This window comes from Dromaius novaehollandiae, chromosome 11 (genome assembly GCF_036370855.1).
Source record: "Dromaius novaehollandiae isolate bDroNov1 chromosome 11, bDroNov1.hap1, whole genome shotgun sequence".
Taxonomy (NCBI): domain Eukaryota; kingdom Metazoa; phylum Chordata; class Aves; order Casuariiformes; family Dromaiidae; genus Dromaius; species Dromaius novaehollandiae.
This window is the reverse complement of record NC_088108.1, coordinates 22814676-22838930: the sequence shown is the minus strand read 5'-3', so window position 1 is coordinate 22838930 and position 24255 is coordinate 22814676. Positions and strand designations below refer to the sequence as shown.

General features: G+C 39.9%; 1 protein-coding gene across 9 annotated transcripts in view; it reads right to left on the bottom strand.

Annotated features, from left to right (window-relative positions):
- Nucleotides 1–24255, bottom strand: part of KLHL13 (kelch like family member 13) — an 86063-nt gene that overhangs the window by 7517 nt on the left and 54291 nt on the right. For all 9 annotated transcript variants that reach the window (XM_064518349.1, XM_064518350.1, XM_064518353.1 and 6 more), the window contains 4 exons: nucleotides 14305–14446; nucleotides 11211–11343; nucleotides 10876–11072; nucleotides 3107–3902 (listed from right to left, as the gene is read on the bottom strand). In XM_064518349.1, the coding sequence (XP_064374419.1) occupies nucleotides 3107–3902; nucleotides 10876–11072; nucleotides 11211–11343; nucleotides 14305–14446 (1268 nt within the window). The remainder of the gene's footprint in view (nucleotides 1–3106; nucleotides 3903–10875; nucleotides 11073–11210; nucleotides 11344–14304; nucleotides 14447–24255) is intronic.

Genomic DNA, 24255 nt, shown 5'->3' with positions numbered 1-24255 from the left:
GTATTCGCCATGCCTCTGTCAGGAGCTTCAAATGTGTCTTGAGGTTTATTACAGCAGCGCTCAGCAACTGTACTGCTGGTGCGTGTTATGTCTCAAAACCTGGGATTTCTTTTTTTTATTGCATTATTTCTGTAACACAGCTTGCTTTGGTAGAACTCAAAGCTTACTTTGTTCAATTAAACAGAGCTCTGTGTAACGACACATCTTTGTCCGCAGCACGGCAAGGAGTTACCTCAAATAAACTTCTACACAAGGGTCCTTTAGTTCAAACCTTGCTCTGATGTTCACAGCACCAACCAGGCAGCAAGCAGATTGCCCAGCCGAGTGATGATGTAATTTTGTCATCTTAACCCAACAACATTTTATATCTTACATATATCGACAAGGAGTTTTTATGTAAGTGAGGAGCTGCTTGAATTGAGTTAAGCGTCATGCAGGCACCTGGTAATTAAACATCTTCCCATTTCTTGGGCAAGGGTTCAGCTGATCACAACTGTCTTGCTCTAAACCAGAAGAGTCTTCTCTTGCTACCTTTATTGCAGCATGATGAACAAGGTGAATTTGTTTTAATCACAACCCAACATTCCCAGAAGTGTTTAGCAAAATTGCATATACAAAATCTCAAATGCATACATGTTTAGCAACAGCAGAGCCTGAAGTATCTGGAATCTGCATATACTAAATTTTGCAGTACTTAAAGGCACAGCTTCTGCCACCATCAAGCACCACAACTGTACTCTCAAAAACAAAACCAAAAATCTACTTGTCTAAGAGGAGAAATAGCATCCTGTGCTCTGCACAACAGCCTAACTGGGAAATGTCTGTGACCACTGATCCATGCATATCTGTAAATGACATCTTTTTTCTTTAATTTTGTTTCCTTTTCCAGAAAGCCTTGCCTTTTCTTTCACACACGTGGCTTCTCCAGGCTGACCTCTCCCTTGTCGCAGAGGGCTGCTCTCCCTGCCTTCGACTAACACCTTCGGCAGGGGCTGCTTTCACATTTAAGAACCACCAAGCAAACGCGTAGTGGCACGCAGTCTTAGCGGTGGTGCAAATTCTTCCACATCCCTATGCTCTCAGGGACAGAAGTCTGAGTAATTTCATAACACGACAAATTTCAAAGATGCGTACCACATTCTGACGCAGGCACCATCCACCTGCAAATTTACCCTTCCTTACCGATGAACCAATTTTTTCTTAAGTGTGATGCATTGTTAATAAAATAGCTGTGTATTACTGCTTGAGTACATCCTGCTGAGCTAGAAAGTGATACAATGCTCGGAGGAGTCTAAGCATTTGGAAAGCGTCTTGGGCAGGCTCAGTAAAGAACCGTATAAAAACATTTAATTTTTATTCCCGCAGTTTGTCGGGAGGGCAAACAAAACCCACAGAAATTCATTTTAGTAACTTTAATCCTCTGGCCCTTTTCCATACAGAGCTGATCTTCCGGAAAGCCGAATTCAGGGCTTCCAGAGTTTCTCCCTCTATGACAACAAGAGATTGAAATTAGTTTGAACCCAAGGGCAAGTTCTTTAATACCTGTCCAACATACATTTGACCTTTGTTTATATAAAAGCTTGGAGTTTTTCTCATCTGAAGAGAAGAGGAAGTTTAAGCTGGATTTCATTTTTCAGCTGTCAAGGTTTATGAAAGAAACATGAAAACGAGAGGTGACTTGCCTCACAATTAACAGGAGAAGGAACCAAACCCCAAAGCAAAGCACCGAGCGCCCGCAATATTCAGCGTTTACCGAGTGCTTTTCCCATGGAGCGGTCCAGCGATGTTTTCCAGGTCTGTGCGGAAATCCCTGCAGCATTTTAATGATCTCTTTACAGAAGAATTTCAGACAGGTGATAAATTTTGTTTTAATTAAAGCCGCAGAAGAGTCGAGGTCAGCAGAATGACACTGCTTGATCTAATTTAAGAAAAACACTGCGCTTAAGGCCCTGTCTACGCTCAGGCTGCCCTGGCTCAGGGAAGTGTTGTTTCATACTGATTTTGTTAAACTGCCGCAACTTCATCAATGCTCCCACAACCCTGCTCTGTTGAGCTTGTACACTAGGCGCAAACAGCAAGTAGATCATTTGTTACTAATTCAAATCATTAAAAATTTCCCAGTGAAGGCCAGGTTTTCTGATACTCTGAAGATAACGATCTATACACATTAATTTGTAATTAGGTCTTTTCAAGGGTATTACACTTTTAGAGTGACTTTTCAGGTAGATGAAGTGACCTGTAAGAAAGTTAGCATTTTAACTAGAAAACAACAATTTTCCTCTCTGACAGCTAGACATTCAATCTAGAAACCATCCAGATTTAAATCAGAAAATGGCCGTATGGCAAAAACGAGTTATTGCAAAGCAGTTTCCAATGTTTTTTGAAACAGCAGGCATTTTAAAACATCTCATTTTGTCATCCCTCAGACCGATTCTACTGCTCAAAACTGGGTTACTTTTGCTAAAAATTTAAAGTCTGTACGTTTCTTAAAGTTTGTAACATGACCATGAAACAAAGAGTGGATTATCTGAATGGCCAAGATGCATTAAGGAAAAAAATTACAGATGCTGCAGCACAATTTTTGTTTTCTTCAGTGAACTTAAAGACACTACAAGGCATTTGTAAAAAGCCAACCTTCACAGTGAGAGATACTGCTATAAAAAGAGACTTGACCACAAGACATGGCTGAGTGGTGGGAGGAAAGCAGCAAGCCTAAACAAAGTAACAGAAGCAAAACCTTACATCCATATTAAATAATATGTCCAAAATTGATTTATGAAATTTATGATTTACAAAATTGGATTTTTTTGTCAAGTGAAATGAATCATCAGTGGCAAGGAGGGAAAAAAGGAGGCAGCAAGGCAGAGTCATTCATATTAGTGAGAGTTAACTATGTAGTCACAAGATACAATCGAATCACAAGCAAAGTATAAGTAACTGCTAACAACATCCGCAGCAATTTCTCTATGTATTTCCAGTACATCTAGGAAGCAGCAGTGTGACAACTCCGACTTCTTTGTTTTCTCTGCACCTGTTCACAGGGCAGCATAATATTTCAAGGCCTAAAAAGAAAGGCAAGAAGTCCTACTTCAGGCGAAGCACTTACCTAGCTCACCGGCTGCATTTCGACCACCAACGGCGTACAAATGTCCTTTGAGGGCACTTAGGTGGAAGAAGGTGCGCTTCTCATTTAAAGATGCAACTTGCATCCACTTGTTATAGCGAGGATCAAATCTGAAGACCGTGTCAACCGCGGTTTTTCCTTTCGTGTCGTAATTGCTCTGGCCGCCAACGACGTAGAGGAAGTTTCCGATCACAGCGATGCCATGCTGGTACCTCGGTGCATCCATGGGAGCGAGCGATCTCCACTCGTGGGCCTTCTCGTCATACATCCGTAGCTCTTTACTGACGACCAGCTGCTGCCTCAGCACTCCCCCCAACGTCACCAGGTGAGTACTGTCCGACCGGATGGCAGTCCGCTCCGACTGCATGACGGGCTGCATGTACGGCATCATCTGGTAATTGCTGGCTTCCAAAAGCAAGTTCACGCAGGTGTTGTCAGTTCTCATGAAGTCCACCGTCTGAACGTAGTTAATAAGATCCTGGGGCGTCATCAGTGGAAATCTGATGTTCTTCATGAGCTTTGCGGCGAACTCCATCCGAGGCTCCTCGTACCGCAGCCAGCGACAAGCCGCCTTGAAGAGCTCGAGCTCAGTGCAGTGCTTAAGGCTGTTACTTGAAAGCACAAAGGCAAGACGTTCAAAGGGGAGTTTCACAAATTCACCAGTACTTAATAATGCAGGGAAGTTCTTCAGGATGAAATTATTAACATATTTATCCACTTCTGTGAGATTGTATGTGTTGGCAATGCGCCCAACCTCAACACAGTTTTCTAAAGAAACCTATTAAGTAAATAGAAAGATGAATCAAAACACTTTCTTAATTTGGTGTCTAAATGATAATGTAGACTTTAATGAATACTATAGAAGCAGCAATATTTTCATCATTTTGAAATGCTCAAGGTGATTTACACATGAACAAATAAATATTCAATGCGATGCATATATTCATGACTGCAAAGGGAGACCCAATATATTCCATATTTTGAAGAAAAAATGAGACAAGTTGCAAGCAGATGGCATATATTAATTATGTCAGATGTGTTATACAATGATGATACACAGCAATTATACAACACTTCATCTTCGAATGCTCTGCAAACATCATTGCAAGTTAGAAATGTGGAAAATACAGTCACAGGAGAGGTGATTAGCCCAAGGTTACAGAGAATAGTGCAAGAGTAGGGATTACCATTAGACTAATGTATTATTGAACTTGTCCTAATGCAGCCAAAGAAAATGAAGTAGCTACCTCTCTCCCATGCTATGTTTCAGGCAACTTATTTAGAGTGCTCAATCCCATAAATATATTATTTACAAATGAAGAAACGTGCATCTTAAGTAACCTACGCTGGTGTTCTTACAGAACATGTCCATACCATACATAGTAATACACAGCAGTTGAAAATAACACAAAGCTACTGGATTATTTATTATAGGAGGATTCACTCTAGAAACACCCAGTAAATGCAATGCTTTGCCAGTATAAATCATACCCTAACTGAATTCAATATAAAGTAATATATTTTCTTCTTTCCTTATTGCTTACTTCATTTCTCATTGTCTGTTCTTCTGGAGATGGGGCAATCTGCTCATGACTGAAGACGGCACTTCTAAAAACAGTTTATCCCATGACTATATCTTTTAGGTCTTGCTGCATCTATTTTTCTTGCATCATAGGCTCCTTAAATTCTCTTATCTGGGGTCACCAGGCATTCAAGGCAGGGGATGGAGGGAAATGGAAAGGATGGGACAACTTAAAACGGGACCCCAATGAACTTGGCCACTTCACCTAGCTCTAGGACACAGATGCACGGCAAGCCAATTTTCAGAGGCTTCTCACTGAGAATTGCAACCCTCTTGCATTCAGTCCTGAGATTTACACTAACTCAAACTTCATTCGTACATGCTTTCTAGTCACCTTGGCCAACAGCATGTCAGCCATACTCAACCTCAACAATTTCCATAATTTTCTCATGATTCTCATTATATTTGTAATGCCAAAAGAATTTAAGCTCCCAAATCTCATGGTTATTTAAAAAAGATTATAAAGATTGAGGACTGCTACCTGACTGTAGCTTCAGCATTCAAAAGCCTGAAGGTCATGACAGAGATTACAAGATTTTTCTACTGCATAACCTGAATTTAATCATTGCCCTTTACTACCAGACAATTCTAAAAGTCTAATGAGCCTTAGAAGAGTAGATATATTCTTTTTATTCACTAGAAATTGATCTAACATGTCCTAGAATGAATATCCGCAGTCATCAGAAGTCTTTGTTCGCATGTCCTGAAATGCCTTTGGAGAGTCATAGGCTCCATATCTTATTTTTCATCTCTATAAACACTAATCCTGTAATCAAGATTAATCTATGCGATTAGTGTGTGGCAGACTAACAGGATTTCTGTTATAAAGTATCTGTGCAATATATAAATAACTAGGTTATATTGTAAATCTTTGTGATCAAATATATTCCTGCAATGCTTACACTGGAGATAGTGGACTCACTAATTTTACACCGTTAATGACAGATGAACATCACATCGGCAGCATCCAATCACCCCTACTCCTCTCAGAAATTTACTTTATACTGCCTTAATCTATCAGTATTGTACTGTATTCAGGTTTTTCTTTTTTGTTTTTTTCGTGTTATGATTACAACTGGTCCCCATTACGCTCGCGAAATTGTGCACTTTGTTTGGCTTCGTAACAAGCCCATCACTAATCTCAAATTACAGTGCCATAGTGAGTATTTTCTTAAAAGTTACTTTCCTTGCCAAACATGTTATTACCGAATTTACTGTGCTTTGAGATAATAACCAACAAACTACGCTAAAATTCATTCAAAAGAATTATTCCACGGTCATAAAAAGTATCTATTCTTAAATTCTGAGCCAGAAATATAATCCTTTAACAGAATGAAATGTAAGAGTCACTTCTACCTAAATATTTTAAATTGGACAGGGTTAAAGTACAATAAAGCTATTTAAACACTTTAAAAAAACAACACTTCAGTAACTTAATATTTATATTTTTTTTTAAAAAAAGGACTTGTGCTATAGTACTTATGAGAGGTGCAGAAACCGTATTCTCTCCGGAAGCCGGTCCGTCAGGAGCTCAAAAGGAAGGGATCTACTGAAGTGAGCAGCAGGAATGGAAGTGCCAGACAAAAATAAAAGACTGGTTGTACAAAGAATCCAGTGACTAGTAAAGAAGTTGAGATTTTTTGATAAATTCTCTTTTACTTGGGCTTTTTATTTGGTACTCCACTTTGACTACAGGACAGAACTGCTCTTTCACAATGTTTACTCACTACAAAGCAGAAGTAAGACCTCCAGAAAATACTGAAAAGCTTTAAAAAAAAAAAAAAAAGAAAGAAAAAGAAATGTCAAGCACAGCTTGAAAAAAATCAAATGCATAAGCAAAAATGCTTTCTCAAGAAAGCAGTTGACTTATTTCTTCGGAAATTTTGAAACAAGGGCTTCAAGCTCTGATTAAAAAAAAAAAAAAACCCTTAAGTGACTATACCATGCTATAAAAGCAGACACTGAGCAAAATAGCAAGTAATCTGAGAACCCCAGAATAAAACTCAACTTTCTGCGCAAGTTATTTTTATTACTATGTCCTCAAGGCCAGTATCACAGAACATTTAGTCTTATATTTCAAAGACTATTAGACGTCAAAGCACTTAACATGCATCCCTTTCCAACATTTTAAAGAGCTCATATTCCCCTGAAATTCTCAATTTTTTGTGGGTTCCCATACGCAAAAGTCTAGAAATAACAATATAGAAATTCAACCAGCTCAGAAATAGGAATTAATCATGTTTGGGCCCCTCTCCATGCAGGACTGAGAGCTAGCACGGTTCACCACGCATGCTGAAAATGGTAAATCACTCGAGCAGCCCAAAGACTTGGTCCTCAGCTTCCACCTGAGACCAGGATCTCACCCTCCTGCAAGCTGAGCCCACCTTGCTCCCACACCACGTCCTTGTGACCAGACTTTCAAATATTAAGACCACCTTTGACAATTTGCCAGCTGTTACAGAAACGTAAAACAGAACTATAAAAGCAGTCAGATCTATCTGAGCAACTATACCAAAGGTAAAGCCGAGATATTTATTTTCACTGTTTTGGAATACTTTCTGTTTAATTACAGTATAATATTCTATTTCCCATTACACTGTTATTTTCCTCTGAATGTTGTAATTTATTTGGATAGGTTTCTAACCTTCCTCCAGTTTATACACTGCTATTACTCTTACCAAAAGAGTATTGTGCAGGCTCCAGCTCTCCACTCTGAAAACACTTCCCTGCCTTTTTTATTAATTTTCCTTACATTATGGCTCCTTTAGGTATGAACATGGGAGCAATCCTAGCCTATTGTAGCATTCTGCAAAGCTATAAATATTTAAAACTAATACTAAAGAAAAGACAGATAGCACCTCAGGAGATTTTCCAGTGTTTTCACTGGGAGCCCATTCGGCTGCAGAGCAAGTTGGCAAAGTTTGTCAGAACTACTGAGTTCAGGCTCAGGGACAGGAAGGGTGTAAATGCACAACAGAAAAAAACATCTACAAGCCAGCTAAAACATGCATCATTCTTTGAAGGTCTCACTGTTTTCACACAAATTAAGCTGTTACCTTGAGCTTATGCTTTGCTTTGTAAATATTTCCAACATCCTCTTATAAAGGAATACAGTTACATTATGCTTTACATAAGCTGACTTCTATGATTTCTTTAGTAATGGACTTCCCAGACAACTCAAAGACAACCAGGTATTTGTCTGGGAATGGTTACCGCAGCTTTCGGATGCTGCTCTTCACCCAGCTAATTTCAGGGAAAAAAAGCCTCAGACTTGCTCAGAGAACTCATTTAGATTAGAAATGTTAATTTGAGAATGGAGTGAAACTCGTATAATGTGACATAATCTCTGCAAAGCTAAGATATGGTAATTAAAAAAGCAAAACCAAAAAAACCTCAGGCTTGCTCACCAACTCTTGTTCAAACAAATTTTAGAGTAAATTCATTCAAAAATTATTCTTTATACAAGACTGCTGAGAACATCACTAGGCTGAATGTACAGACTCAGTTTTGTCCTCTTTCTCTACAGTTATACAATGAATGAGATTTCTACATTTTAATCTTTTTGACTATTTTCCTCCATGCCAAATGTTCTTGTTCTGCTCAAAAAATTAGTTATGTACCCCTTTACGTAAAGAATGAGGTACCCTGGTTTCAAGAAAGGCCAAGTATTTCTGACAGTTTTAACCTCTAAACGCATTCTGCAATGTATAGAGATCTAACAGAAAAACAGGCATGCTTTACGCAAGTATTCTCAAATCTGGAAAGGTGTCAGGAGCCCCGCAATATTAATGTGTTTCAAAAAACCCTTTAAAATAATAGTCTTTCAGGATAATTTGAAGTAGAGATTGATTATAGATTTACACCCCTTAGACATCAATATAAATCAAAATACGTAAGAATAGAGTATGAATAAAATTAAGAGAATGAATAAAGTCTTCACGATTCTGAGGCTCACCCCTTTCTAAAGGGAATATCAAACACGAGGTTACTTATCCGAACCAAAGCCACGACCGAGGGAATGCTAAGTGGAAGAGCTCCCAAAAACGAGAACACAGCTCCCGCCCAAGGGAGCCGCGCCGACTGTTCCACCTTGCTGTTTACAGCAACCTGACATAGCAGGATTTAAGATTAAGGAAACATTAACTCAATGCTTTGAGAATTGGCCAATTAGAAAATATGCCAAGATAAAAAGCAGCGCTAGAGAGCTCACATGCATCTAACACTTTCTTTATGGAGCAGACTTCTGTTTGCATCTCTGAGTCCTCTTGTTTGCCTAAGTCCTGGTACATGTCTTTAGTAAATAGGCCACGTTTCTGTAGCCTGTGAAACTATGAGATTACCTGCTTATTTGTCATTACGGACATACAGGACACTCTCTGCCAAATAATGTTACGATTCATGCAGAACCCACCACATTCCTTGCTGAAGGTCTGGAGGTGGATTCCTAGTAAGGTACACAAGCGATTAACGTCAGAAAAGCTTAAGGAAACATTAGAAATGATGCCAAGGCACGTCCCTCCAAGCAAAGCTCCTTTCAGAGCACAGCTCTGCAGCTCGCCTGTTCCGCATCCCCACGGAGGAGGTGCCCTTTACTTGCGGGCAGGACAGAGTTGTATTTACCCAGGACTGCAGAGCAGCAGCCAGGCAAGGCACTGGAGCGGCGTATATTGGCATTGCTTACATCCTGTGTGCAAGACAGAATACAGATAGCTCCACCCGTATTAAGAAATTGCACTGTTTAACTATATAAATTAAGTAAATATAACTGAAGCATACAAAATTTATGGAATGAGTCCACCGAATGTAACGCTAGAAGGAGCACAGTCATACAGCGAGACCCTGAAGCCTCTGATATCTGAGATTTAAAAAGGAAAGGATGTTTGAAAAATAAAACCTCTGAAAGACAGCCTAGGCTGACGAAACGCATACATGAGCTGATGTTTAGCATACAGCAAGATTAAACAGTGGAGTATTCAACAGTTCTGTTAACAAGAGGCTGCAGCTCCATGAAAAGGGGAAATATTTCACATCAGGTTTCTTTGCTTACATGAAGACGGAACCCAGGAAAAAGCCTACACAAGTAGAAGCTGGGTTACCACTTAAGCGGAATCTTTAAAATCTGTCTTGCCGTTGGGGAAGAAATGATCTTGCTTGTCTTTTAATATAGAGACAGGACAGGACACCGGCACTGAAGGGGAAGAAAAGGGTGTTACTGAAGTGCCTCCCATGGAGTGGGTTCAGGACCTGAGTTTTTAATCTCAATTATAAATAAAAATCAGCAGGCCAACTCTAAACTGTAAAGAGACTGTACTGCATTGCAACTACACTATACTTGTTTGCAAGGCAAACTTTTCCACTGCATAAAAGCAACCCTGATTCAAGCTGCATGTGCATTTCCTTCTAAATTAAACAGTACTGCTGGAGCAGGGGGTTGCTACTTGTGGGCAGTCCCCTGCTTACAAAACAAAGTTATTTTGTTCATTGTGAAAAAAAATTTTCCAGTGGGCATTTGGGGCCATTTTTAGTCCTAGAATAAAAAGGTAATCAACATAAAATTCTTGTAGCTACTTTTCTCACATAACTGACATTTCTCTAACATACCTATTAGCAATCCCTTTAGAAGGTGCATTATACTAAAGGACTGTGACCAAGCTCGCCAATTCAGAGAGATGATGTAAAGGTTTCTGTGGGGATCACTACAATTGTGCGCTTCACTCCTCAAAACAAAAAGGTTTACATAAAGTGTATTAACTTGGGCAACAACATGACAGCTCGCTCTTCTGGTAGTTTTTCAGTTGAACTCAACAATTGGCTTTCTTACAGAAAGATAGAGAATGTAAGAGCATAAACTAAGAAATCCAGTAGGGAATCTGTGAACTATAATTACTGCTGCCATCACCATCACTGAAATGCAGTTAGAAATTAAAGTTACTGTCATATGGTATAATATTCATATCAAATCCACCCTATACATAACACTCAAAAGAGAAAAGACTTTCATAATTTCCTTGAAATTTTCCTTCTAGATCTTACACTGTGTGAATAGAAATTATGACTAATGGCAAATTTAAGGCCTTAACTTTGCCTATTATTTAGTCACTGTTGGGGAGAAAAAAAAAGACCTTTATCATTTTGAATGTGAAACATGAGTAGCATCAAAATGTCTTACCCCAGAGATAAGAAACACTTTACAGAAGTCCAAAACAGGTAAAATCTGCAAAAAACTGGCAGCTTCCAGAGTGTCCTGAAGGTTGTCCATGTTAAGGGAAAGTTTTGCAGTATAAATGAAATCAATGATCTTCTTTAAGCCTATTTTGTTCACACCGTGAAGCTTAATGCACATTAAATCCTGCTCCTTCATTCCTCCTGAGAAAGACACAGAGGTAAATTTATATGAGCATTTTGATTAGGACTGATTCACACTCAGCACTGAGCATGTGCTTGAGTGTCCAAGTGATGGTGATTTAGAGATGGGCACACACATTACTTTAACAGAAACACCACCTGTGAACATGGCCTTGAAGTAATCACTCGCAGAAGCCATCATTGCTCTGTGAACTGGAAACACTTCGTCACCATCGCCGGGAACTAACGTCACATCGCAGAGCAAACCTTCCACTCGCAGCTGGTCAAAACCCTGCAAGAGGAGCACAAGGTGAAGCCTGTTTGATTTGAGGGAGGAGCAGGAGTCTCTTGCTTCCCTTAAGTGAAAAGGGAAATTTATTGACTTTTATTCACATACACACATACACATAGTTTCAAAAAGTCAGAGGAATAAGCTGTCATCTTACATACCGTAATATCTATACTAAATGGTAACTATTCACTGGAAAACTGAAGCAGAATAATAATTATTTTCCCTAAATGACTGAAGAATGCAAAGCATACCGTGCCTAATAAAGTAGCCTTACTCATTACTTACATTGTTTTCAGGAAGGAGTTTGTTTCAACAGCTCATACTCCATAAGCTGTTTTAGGTAGGGATGGATATCATCGCTTTGTGACCTACCATTCTGGACACGCACTCATTCCAGATGCATTTCTGTTCCACACCATTCAAGCGCTCTGCAACCTAAGAGGCTGCAAAATGCTGGGGCTTGCAAGGAAAGTGGTCACCTGGTTACATGATTATCAAATTTACTATCAAAGTTAAGAAGACAAGCTCCAAAATACGCTCTTATATTAGTGTATCTGCTCTGCTTCCTTTTCTGAAGTACTTACTCTGAAGTACAGTGCTAACTGTAATAAAAAAGCAGTCATCTGCAACAGTATGCTAAAGAAAGATCTTCCTCCAAATGTACGCCCGGTTGGACATAGTGGTGGATGAGGGCAATGCTAGCCTCCTTCATGCACTGCAGAACAAAAGCTCAAACATAAAATAATTTCCTCCAGCCAGGCATATCACCATTTTTTCCCAGTACTAACAAACATGCAAATATTGCCTTTAACATTTTAACACTTAAGGAAGTCTTGGCATCAGCTCCTAGGATTTCAAATTAAAGATACCTTAAAGAAAGGCTGTATTTTTAAAACTAAAAAGGTAAGCAGGAAAGGACACTCAAATTTGTCCAAGAGAAAAGAACAGAGTACAAATGAAGAGGTGAATTATCAGCTCTAATAAATGCCAGAAGCCAACACAGGATTATGTTCTATAGCATCTTCTGTGATATTTATTGCCAAGCTTTCAGACCAATGTCAAACCAGCAGCATAACTCATGACACGGAGTTGCACTGAAGCCAGGACTCTCTACAGGTCATAAGAAAATGGACTGTAATTATGGTATCAGGCTTGCAAGACAATGGCAATAAATAGGGGAAGCAGGACTCCTCTATCAGTAGCAGCCTTCAACAGCAAAGAAATACGGAGACTTCCCACATTCCTGATAGCTCCTTCCACCTCATCCAGCACAGCTAATTTCTGATGCACAACAGATCAGATATTTTGCAATTCACAAACTCAAGCAAACCCCTTATTCTCAGCTCTTCCAAAACTGATGTATTTCAAGGACTTGAGTTTTCACAAAAACACAGCTTTACAACTATCTGTTCTCCATTAGCTCAAATTGTGAAGACAAGACCAGGATGAGGAAGAAATAACATCTCGACACTTTGCCTAGGCTTCCCAATATTCTTATTTGCTGTTATGTCCTTCCCCACATTAAAAGCAAGCATGTTTGCTGCTAGCACATTCAGGATACAGTCTCCTCCTCATAATGTACGAACGGAGCACAGCACAACCCTGCATCTGGAGTTTTATGGGTTTGTTCTCCCCACTTCTCTCCTTCACTGATGGCAGTTCTCCAAGGAACTATGCCATACTCAACGCATACCTAAGCCTGCACTCCTGAGAAAGCATCTGCGGAAAAGTAGCAAGAACCATCCAAGTTTTAAGCTTGGCTCTTTATGATGTGTAAAATCTCCAGTAGAAACGAGAAGATAAAACGCTTTTATATTTAGATTCTTAAAGTTTGAGAGGATAATGTTTATATCTGTTAGAAGAAAGCACTACCATATGGCAGCCCTGTATAATTCCATAGTTCGCTTGCGGCTAAACAGACAAAAAAAGTACAACAGGGAACCAAGGTACCAGTTTTAAGACATTGCACCTCAAGATAACGACACCGCTACAACCTTCCCATCAGAATGGTACTTCACGTAGAAGACAGCATGGCTGCAGTGATCTGCATGGGCTTCACATCTACAGTGAGACGATCTTACCATTTAATTTGTTTTCTTAGCATAAGTTCAGACAAGCAGAACTGCTAATCTATAGAACACAAGCATGGTAGGAAAAATAAAGTTTCGTGGAAGCTAGCTGATACAGTTTTGAATAAATAAATACATTTTGGTCTGATTTTAGAGCACAGCCAATCCCCTTTCATCTCCTTTTCTTCTCTTTTGTAGGCTCTACAGCACCTTTGCTACATGGTCAAAAGTTCTGTTGTTTTGTTTTTTTTTTAAATACATAACTTTTGAAGACTAAAAAAGAAATACAGACCAGCAAAACTGATAGATTTATCAACAGGGAAGATTCTGCATTTTGAGAAACAGGGATATTCATTTGTGACTGACAAAAGTTAAAGTCACCCACTATCTGCAGCATAACAGCTACTCTAATCCACACTAACTGCAAGAACGTGAAACTCGTTGATTCAGTAGCTATTAATATCTTGTTTGCCTAGCTAATTGCCAGACTGCAGATCATTTCACAGGTAGTTCTGTAGAACACAGTTACAGTGACTTAAAAAAAAATAATAAAGTATCTATCCAGAAAATAGAGCATCTCTATATGCAGACAAAGCAGGCTCTCCAGCAATGTGTGGGCTCCTTTGCTGCTGTGCAGAAGTCACAGGCAGTTGGCTGTTTTTCCAAAGGCCAGATTTTTCAAGCTGTTGCTGGAAGCTGAACCTTTAACTCCCAGGAAGAGGAATGACGAGCCACGCTGCTTTGGGGCACTGTCAGCACAGCACGCAAGCACACGCTTTCCAAGGCTTTTCAGGAATTGCTAGTCTGAAGAGGTTGTGGGGTGGAGGGATCACTCACAGAGCCTTCAAAATTCTCCATACAGGTCATTACCAACACAAGAGTATGCAATTACCTGTAATACCACAGAACTGTGCGTATTGCTGGTGAAAAATCTCGTAGTCCCTGTCTTCGAAGACTGTAGATGGGCAGAGACGCCCATATCGCTGCTCCCCAGAGAGACTTTCATATGAGGATCCTCCTCTTCCACCAGAGATCTGAGAAGATTAGAACAGAGATGCCTTAGGAGCAAATTCACCTTCATTCAGTGCCCTTGCGTGTTAAAACCACAGTCTTCTCGGGGAAAACGCAACAGCACAGAGGCTATGGGGCAAAATCAGCAGGCAACACAACCGGTCCTTATCATCTAACCTAGGAAAGGGAAGTGTCAGCATGTCTAAACAATCTAACTTAGAATTTTAATTTTTAGCTTTTTTTCATTTTTTCCCCTAAGATTAAGAAACTGGGGCACCATTGTATTTCTATTTGTGCTTCCAGTACTTTAGGATGTTTTCAGGCATTCAGCATTCAAAGTCAAATATCTCACCATGTCAGATTGCCACGGAAAGCTAAAAGCTAAAACATTAAAGGTAATTTTAAAGCTTAGTAATTTCATTTCTATAGGCCGTATCAGCTCGCTGAAGTACAAAAATAACAATAGAAAACATATCTAGTGAAGTCTCAAACAGTAAGTTTAAACAACTTTTAGAAACATGCAACTAGAAGAACTCTTCTAGGATATGAAATTCAGTACTGGATTATTGCAGGCAACCACTTCATATAATTTTCACTTAATATTTGTTAGTGTGAAGAGTCAGTACATGTGATCTTGATTCCAAACAATTATTGTCCAATCTATATAGGAAGGGCTACTTTTACATAGCCCTGTTAAAAAATTACCGCCTGTTACTGACCCATCACTTTAAATCTTGAGATGTAAAGTATATTTACATAAAGAGATGTGCATATAAAATTCTACCTACCCTAACCTGTAATTATTGTAAGATACAAATAAACCTCATCTCTAGAAATATTAATAACTAGTTCCCATGATTTCCATGATTTAATATACTAACTATTGGCACGCACACCAACGTAATGCATGCTCTCTCTATAGATGGGCATATATACAATATTAATTAGCAAACATACGCTGTTAACTCACAGATGAGGGTATTTTCATTATTAATAAAGACTCCATATTTCCAAAAAGATTCATAGACATTTGACATAAGTGCTGCAAGTCTCAGATACAAAAAAGCTCTCCAGATTTTTACATGCAGGTAAAAACATTGGCCTCCAAACTAGTTTCAGAAATTACTTTAAATAAGCAACAAGAATGTGTTTAAATTTGTTCCCCTCTCCTTCCTCCCAAGATTTGACTGGGATCACTATGTAAGGACAAAACAGGAATTTGTAGATGAAAAATAATTTAAGTTTCCCCCTTTTTTTTGGTATGTTGACTACTTAGAGCAGTTTCTGAAACCGAGGAATTTTTCTGATAGCACTGATGTGCCTTGTTCAAACCCATGGTTACTTTAGGTCAGCTACGAAAACATACTCAAAACAAATTCACCATTCGACAGTTTACATGGGTTTGAAACAGTGAGATTTTATGCACACAGACAGAACGGATTGTAGGAACAAGGGTACAGCTAAATCGCTTTGACTTCTAATGCAGTAACCCAATATTCATACATCCAAAAAATTACATTAAATGTGGATGTACTGTAGGATGCAATAGCTCAGTCATTTTAAAAACAGTGATGTTCAATTTATAAAACAAATGCAGAGTGTGGTTTAAATAAAATGTTTTTTACATAGTATATCATACTCAAAAAAGCGTTCTCCAAGCTATCCTTGGCATACAATAAATGTATCATTCAACGCAACGCAGCAGCAAAGCAGCTCCTAGCTTGCGACCCGAAAGATTTTTTGCTTATTTTGTTCTAGTTCTTTGTTAGTTCGAACATAATCACATCAAGGCAAGTCTACTGTGATTTCAAAGGACATTCAGTCTTTAAATTTGTTTACATGTCTTTCTAAGAGAAGAAACACAAAATAATGCTGGGAGACTTGTGAGCGTGGGCAGGAAAGAGCTGCAGATTCAGCTAGCATTAATTTGACTGCATATGCTCTTGAAAGATCTTCCAAAGACGTCAGATCAGATACCCATTATGTGAAGGGGCTTTTACAAGACTCTCTTTAAACTCGGAAGAAAACAGAAGATGCGCTCCTCAATCATTGCAGGGCAGGGGGGGAGCAAACCAACTTGCTTGCCAGCTGGGAATGGGCTTTTTATCATGGTTGCCACACGCTATTTCCATTTCTCAACAGCTAGCATACTTTATAATGTCTGCAAATGAAGGCAAAGACCTTGACCATGATGCATTTATTCAACAGCAGTAGTAAGAGAGACCACTTTTCTGGGCAGGCCGCTAGGAAGCGGCAGTATTTCAGTCGCTGTCACACAGCTCCCTTGTAGGAGGTCCAGCAAGCCAGCAGCCACCATCACCACGAGCACTTCCCCACCCAGACCGGGCCGAACGCCACGCTGCTACCACAAAGTGTGCTGAAACGCTGGAAAAGCGAGGAAAAGCAAGGAAAAGCAACCTACCCAAAATACATTTCATTCGGGCGTTTACCACCTTGGATCTGAAGTCCTACCAGTAGGAGACTAGTAAATACTGGAAAGAGCACGCGCTCTGCAACTTGCATACACTGGCAAAAGGCAGTAAACAACAGTCTGCTTGGCACTGCCCTGGTAGTGGCTTTGGCACCGTCCCTGCTAGTGTTTGCCAATACAGAGCACATGGTGAATTTTATACACATCTCTGAACATAAACTGCATAAAACTTTTCAAGCTTTGTCCTAAAAGGGCCTCCAACATGTGTCATACCTGACTATAGCACACACAACAGAGAGAATACAATATATTTTCAAACACTTGTAATACTTACAAAACCATGCATTTAACCGAGCTGAGATGTGGCGACAAGCAATTATTTCCCCTATCTGATTTTCAGTAGATAACAGGCAGTTGTCTAAGCTCTCTATCACACACACAAGCTCAGCAGCTCACAAGCCGCTCCGCACAGAACTGCCTTGGTGCTATTCTGCAGAAGACACTTTCATTCTCTTCTACGATTGCTGTTAGATACGTACAGGATATAATATAGCTTGTGTACGCTAATTAGACATTAAAAATGCAAATCTGAATGCTGTAAACATCCACCACAAATATAAACGTCACAGTTCTAATCTCAAGTGCTAACCTGGCTGCATTTGAGTCAGTGGGAAAAATTTCAAAGATAACCACACAATACTGTTCTTATAATACCAGTCTTTGCTTTATATTCAAACAACCGTTATGGGGCCTTTAATGTTTGTAATACACAAATGCTTCTAAGAGCCTACTGCCAACACAGAGACCTAGTCCATATTAAAGAGACAAAAGTAAGTTCCTGTAAAGATGCATTGTCCTAATCAAACAAATCAACTATGCCACTTCAACTGCATCTCATTCAACATTTCAGGATTTCTCCTCTCTGAAGTCAGGATACTGTTCTCCTTTCCAGAAGGTTACTGCAAGTTTAAATAAAATCCACAAACAATTTTTTAATCTCCTCTCATTCCCATTCAAAGGAAAAAAAAGTGCTGTTTTATATACACTGCATCTTTCACCTACAGCTCACTTAACAGCGGAGGAAGGGCCAGCACACGCTGCTGTGATGCAGAAAGGGACATTTAGGAGTTTATTTTGGCAAAAGTCACAGTGCAAGTCAGCAGTAAGAGCTGGAAACCGCACACCGATCTGCTGCCCCCCAGTCCTGTGACGTATGCGCAGAAGGAAGCAGCACTCCCAAAGCGACCAGATATTCTGAATTTGCCGCTGGCATCGTACCAGTTTCAATATTTATCTTCACATAACAGTAGAAGCTACGCACCTTTGCGAGGCAATGGAAATGCAACAGCGCCTGCACATTGCATTGATACCAGAAGACAAAGAAATGAAAACAAGTACTACAGTATGCCTAAGAAGATTCAAACACGAATATTCAAGCCCAGCTCCGCCGCTCAGGTCCAGGCCACAGAGGTCCACGGGGGTCTGCAGCCGGCCGGATCCCCGGCGCACGCACAGCGAGCACATCCGCCTTGCTGCAGCGCTGCTACCAGCTGCATTATTTATATTCATTAACATAGGTCTGCCAAGCGCTTTAACTAATTAGATAATAATGAATGTAAATATATTGATTTTTACTGTAAGTGCAGTATATCATGATTAAGCATACTACCAAAGAAGAAAGCTGATTCGTTTTCTAATTAATCCTATTGTTCTGATCAATAGAAGCCATTAAACAAGAAGTGCAGCGGGAGCATTTTTAATGAGGGTGAAAAAAAGTTGGTGGAGACAACTACAGCAGTGATAATTCACAAGAAGTCATGATAAATATGGATATTAACCCCACTTCCAACATACCCACTTGGTCTGCAGAGTTTGTCATAGCAATTAAAGGACCCACGAGGATCTCTTCATTTATCTTCTCTTTACATTTATCCTTTTTAATCTTGCTTATCCACTAGAAGTTACCTGAACACCCTCTTAGGCATTTGTGCAATTATCTTAGAAGTGGAAAGATGACCATAAGCCAAATGCTGAGCTACAAAAAATATTAAAATAGTTTAAGAGTGGAGAAGATGAAGTTTAAATAAGAACAATTCAGTAATATCATTCTACATTCACCTCATTTATTTGAGAGAGATAAAGTTCAGTGGCTTTTAAACGCTAGTCAGTCAGGTATATAATTCCCCAAAGCTAATCAAAACACAGGACAAAATGCAGAGGGGTAACAACAGGAACGAGCAGCCTCTGTTAATGAAGAGATGACTGGAAGATGAAAGTCATCACAACAGGTCTTTGTAACGAGTTTCTAAGTTTAATTGCTAGCACCTACAGGGAGGAGAGAGGCATCTGTAAGCATCTGGACCTGCACAAGCATTAGGGAGCTGAGTGTTTCCGGAAAATATTGAAGAAATTTGAAAAATACGCAGACGAAAGCATTTGCAGGTCTGCTCTCCGTTCCTGCTCCCAATTCTGTACGCAGTCTCTCCAGAGTATTTGCAGTGATTTACGTAGGCTGCCAGCACTGACCTCAAAAGAGCGGTACGTATGGCGATAACCCAACGGTGAGGACAGGACACGAGCCGGCAGTCGGACCGAGAGTGCGAACCTTGCTCGATCCATACCCGCGGCTCGGCTGACGGAGGCACCATCTCCATCTCCATCTCGGGTGCAACCGGAATTGGTACCTTCCTTCAAAACTGAGCTTAAGTGATGGCACTTTCCAGCCAACACTGACAAATATTTCTGAATTGGCTTGAATTACGACCTGATTCACAGCAGCAGTAGCCGAATTGCTTTCTAAAGCACTTAGCAAATATTAACCTGTTAAAATAGTTAAAAGACATACAAGTGACTTACAATAAGCACAGATCTGTGGAAACTTTTACTCTTGACTACTACATTCAGCTGCAGAATTGCCATTTTGTACAGCACTCAGTGACAGCGATGAAATAAAGCAATTATTCTGATGCTTCCTTAGTAAGAAACTGAGCTCACGCTGATGCGACGGAAACAAGGCAACTACAGAAATTATTATTGTGAACTTGTTCATGTACATCAGTAAAGCCCTGATCTGCTGGACATGGTCAGAACACAGCGCGCGGTCTTGGCACGCAGAAGAAGAGCCTACATCGACAGCTATTTCAGAGGACATGTTCCCCAATTTATTTTAAAACCCACAGTCTCTACATAACTCAGTAAAAGCCTACCAAAGCAATATTGCCCAGACAGAGCATCTTAATTCAGTGAAGCTCAATGGCTTGTTTCTGAAAGGATTATAACCTTATTTTCTTTGTCAAATTACTATCCACCGAACCATGACTGCAAGTGCTCTGGTCACTGGTAAGTGGCATCTTCAGAAACTACCCTTGGCATGTGCCAGTACTCTGGTATTTATCAGCAAATGAAGAACTGGATTTCAATTTCATATTATGACGTTCTTATCACAGGAAAAATCTTTACTATTTTATGATCTATCAAAAAATCTGCTATATTACAGGGCTACAGTGCATGAAGCTGAGTATATGTTTTGCCAATAAAACTATTAATGAAAAGGGCAACTGAAATACAATGAAAGTTTCAGCTATTATTAGAATATGTAGTAATTCTTTACTTTGCATGCCTAGTCTGCCAAAATACATTCTTAGTATGCTTAGTCTGCCAAAAAATAATTTAAGTATTGACTGTCTCACTGTCTTCCTCTCATGAACAGATGTTCCAGCTTCTTGAGTAATGAATCTAGGAATTCCCCAATAACCTACGTGACCACCTAAGAGCTCAATAAGTGTAACTGTTACAGCAGTGTTGTATAAAAAACCTCATCATGCTGATATAAAGACAGACAAATATTATTATAATGCAGATGAACAAGTTGCATAATCATGGCATTTCACATTTCTTCCATTCTGCATCTTCGACCCACATTTTTGGGAAATTCTTTATCCCTGCAGTTACTCTTACTCTTGTCCTCCCCTAAAATAACTTCTCATCTTTTTATCACTCCTTTTCAACAGGAGTTTCTGTAACTTCATTCTTCTGTGGTAGCAGTAAAAGTAACCACTTCTATCATTTGTTCACAATTACTTATTATAAAAACACAGTACAAGTTTGCACAGGAAACCCAAGTTTAAATTTTCCAAATATATGCGTGACTTCAGCCAGAAGAGAAAAAGACAAAAGGCAATTTTTGCTCTGACGGGTTGACAGGCTGATCTCTCTAACAGATCAACCAAAACATTTAGCAAGGACGCTCCTGGAGCTGTCGTTTTGGAGGCGTACGGGTACTGGCACGGTGCATTCGGGTTCACGCTCTGTATCCTTCACTGCTGCTGAGGGTCTGAAATGAGGATGGAGAAAAGAGCAGCACTGGAAGGCACCGCTAAATGACCTGTCGTACTTAAAACGCACCCCAATTCCTACTCCTAAGGCTTCTACGATGAGCACTAGTCACACGCGATCTGCTTCAGATGGCACCGTTTTTACTGCACAATTTAAAAGATGCTTTCTGATAGATGAGCTACAGAGATGGGATAGTTCACCTAGAAATACTTTGCATTTGTCAGGTTACTGACACACATTTCCTACCTTTTCTCTCTCACCTAGAAGAGCAGGTAAACTGCGTTTTCATGCTGCTTACTTGAAAAGGGTCACCACAACCCAAAGTTAACAATCGTTACTGCCAATGGATTAACGCTGCTGTTAGCTACTGCGGCGCGAATTCAGAGCTTGTAGTTGAATATCACACTCTTTACACCTGAACCTGTTTATAGAGCAGAATATAACGGCAGAATATTTAAACTTTTATTTGGTAACCCGATATCGAGCCCCTCTAAATCTGAATTCAAGGAGAAGCTCCATAACTGCAATTGCTGAAGGTATCGAAACCACCAGGGGAACGAGGACAGGCTCAGATGTGGGCTTCAGCGACTCGGACACAGAAGCGGAGTCAGGCTCAAGGCAGGTTATTCTGGAAACTGAGTTTGCGGGACCAGTGCAGAAACATCTCGTCGTTCTCAATTTACGTTTTTCCTCCAGAATATAAAGTCTCTTTGGACTGCCACACAAAATCACAAGTCGTGGCATGAAGCCTCTACCCAAGCACGCAAGCTCATGGTGGACACAGAAACAAGACAAGCTAGTAGAGAGACTTGGATGACTAAGTAAGTGGTGACTGTCCCAAATGCTAACGGAGCTGGGTGGAAGGGAGGAGGCAGGGAGAAGTGAGGATGCTCTCCACATCGCTTGACCCTTTTTAAGGCTACGATGGCACCAAAGCCAGCACAAAATTAGGTCCCACAAAGCCAGCAGAAGAGGACTGAGCAGTATCATCATCATCATGCTCCCTCACCCACAGCACAGCCAGACTGCTCAGGTGCCATCTCCGAGGACACACGCACAAAAAACACCTCAAAATCCCTGCTTAAAAACCAAACTCCATCAGACATTTCAAACTGTTTGCTGCGTAATTACAGCCCCCTGGTTAAACCAAATTTGTTTTCCACCAAAACAAAGCAGTATTTGGCTCAGTCCTTGCTATCAAGCTTTTGTCCCTACCAGTATTTCACCTCTCTGGGAGCCTTAATATAACACCCGCATTTATCTATTTGACAAAGGGTTTACATTCATTAAGCCATTTCTAGCTCAAATTTGCAGACTCAAATTGTGTAATGACTCTAAATTAGAAATAGTTCTCTAATGACATTTTGCCAAAGCTGTCGTTAGGCTATTGATTTCTATCATTTAGAACAGAAAAAGCAGTGCAAGCACGCGTGCTTTGTAGCTTTTCCACGGAAGCAGAACTACTTTAATTTCCTTGAAGTTCAAAAAGGTAAAATACAACCATCACTCAGAGGCTCCACTTTTAGGATGTACGTTGTCAGTGTAGCCCAATATTCTGCCCCTTGTATTTAGTCTTAAGCGTCCAAAATGCAACTCATAACCAGAGCCAGGCAGCTGGGCACCTCCCAGGCAGTACAAAACACTTAAAAACATTCTGCCTTCACAAGTGGACTACAGATGTGACATGTCTTTAAATTTAGTTCATTTATACACGTAGAAATTGTTAAACTGGCAGAAGGAAAGCAAAATTAATGGACTAAAACCCATATTTGTCTATCTAAGGTGGTATCTGTGCATTCAAGATTTGGTCACTCATTCCCTTGCATTGCTGTATCACACCTAGGAACTCCTTCCCATATCCCCTCTTTCTGTCCATATGCTATCCAGGATAGTCTTGATAGCTTAAAAGCTATCAAAAAAAGACAAAAATATTCTGACATTACAGTTTGCTATTTAACCCTTGCTCCTTCTGCTACCGAGGTCTGTTCTATTATTCCTCTTCCTTTATGATTTATCACAGTTGTTTCATCATTTCTTTATTACAATCTCCTGCCTTTTTTTATTACTTCAAATTGTAAAATATTTTTCCCCCCCAGACCACAAAGAGTTTAAAATCTAAGCATGTCAGATAACAAGTGTGGGCTATTTGTCAATGCCATGAAAAACACATTTTTGCAACTTAGGTATTGCAAGGGTTTTTTTCCTCAGTCATTGCTAGACAAAGTAATATAGCAATAATACGAATGTGCACCTCCATTTAATGTCACATCTACACATTTTACACCGCTATTCCCACTATCATCACTTAGAACAAGGGACTTCTTTCTAAACCCCAATATTCACCAACTACTTGCTACAAAAATCCATGGGCACCCCCAAACTTCAGTGGAAACTGCTGTATCACAACGAAGGCTGGCGAGCAGCAAGTGACAGCAGTCACTGCATAACAATGTTTTGGAAAATAACAAGGAAATAATGGCAAAAATGACAAACTGGCAGATCTGATGTTCTGGCAGAATGGGCTGAGCAACATATTCAAGATAGTCCAGAAAGACACTTTAGCATGTCACAACATGATTTCAATATTGCAACATCATCCTGCACGAAGAGCAGAGAGGGATTTGGAGAACCACAGCGTCACCAGCAAAGCCTGTGCAGAAAGAGCACTGGATCTGGGAACCATCGGGACAACCAGTTTCTCTTTTGTTTTGGCCAATTAAAGCTACAACAAAATTTCACATCTCCAACTTACAATATCCTACTGAAATACCTAGTATTTTAAAACGACAGCGAAAGTATGACTAACAAGCACAAATGAGAAGTCTATGAAGAAAATGGCTGAGATTAAAAGCTGCCTTCTATTTTCAGAAAATAATCCTCTTTTATTCCCCCCACCCCCAATTCAGCTGTTTGCATGCATTTTCGGATTATTTTAAAAAATATCTGGGGACACCTGCACGTTGACTTCCAGCCTGTGGAAATCTGGAATATGTAGGAAGCAATTGCTTAGAATGGAAACGCGGCCAAAGACCGGTGAGTCTTTGCTTTGGGGTGAATAAGGGGCAG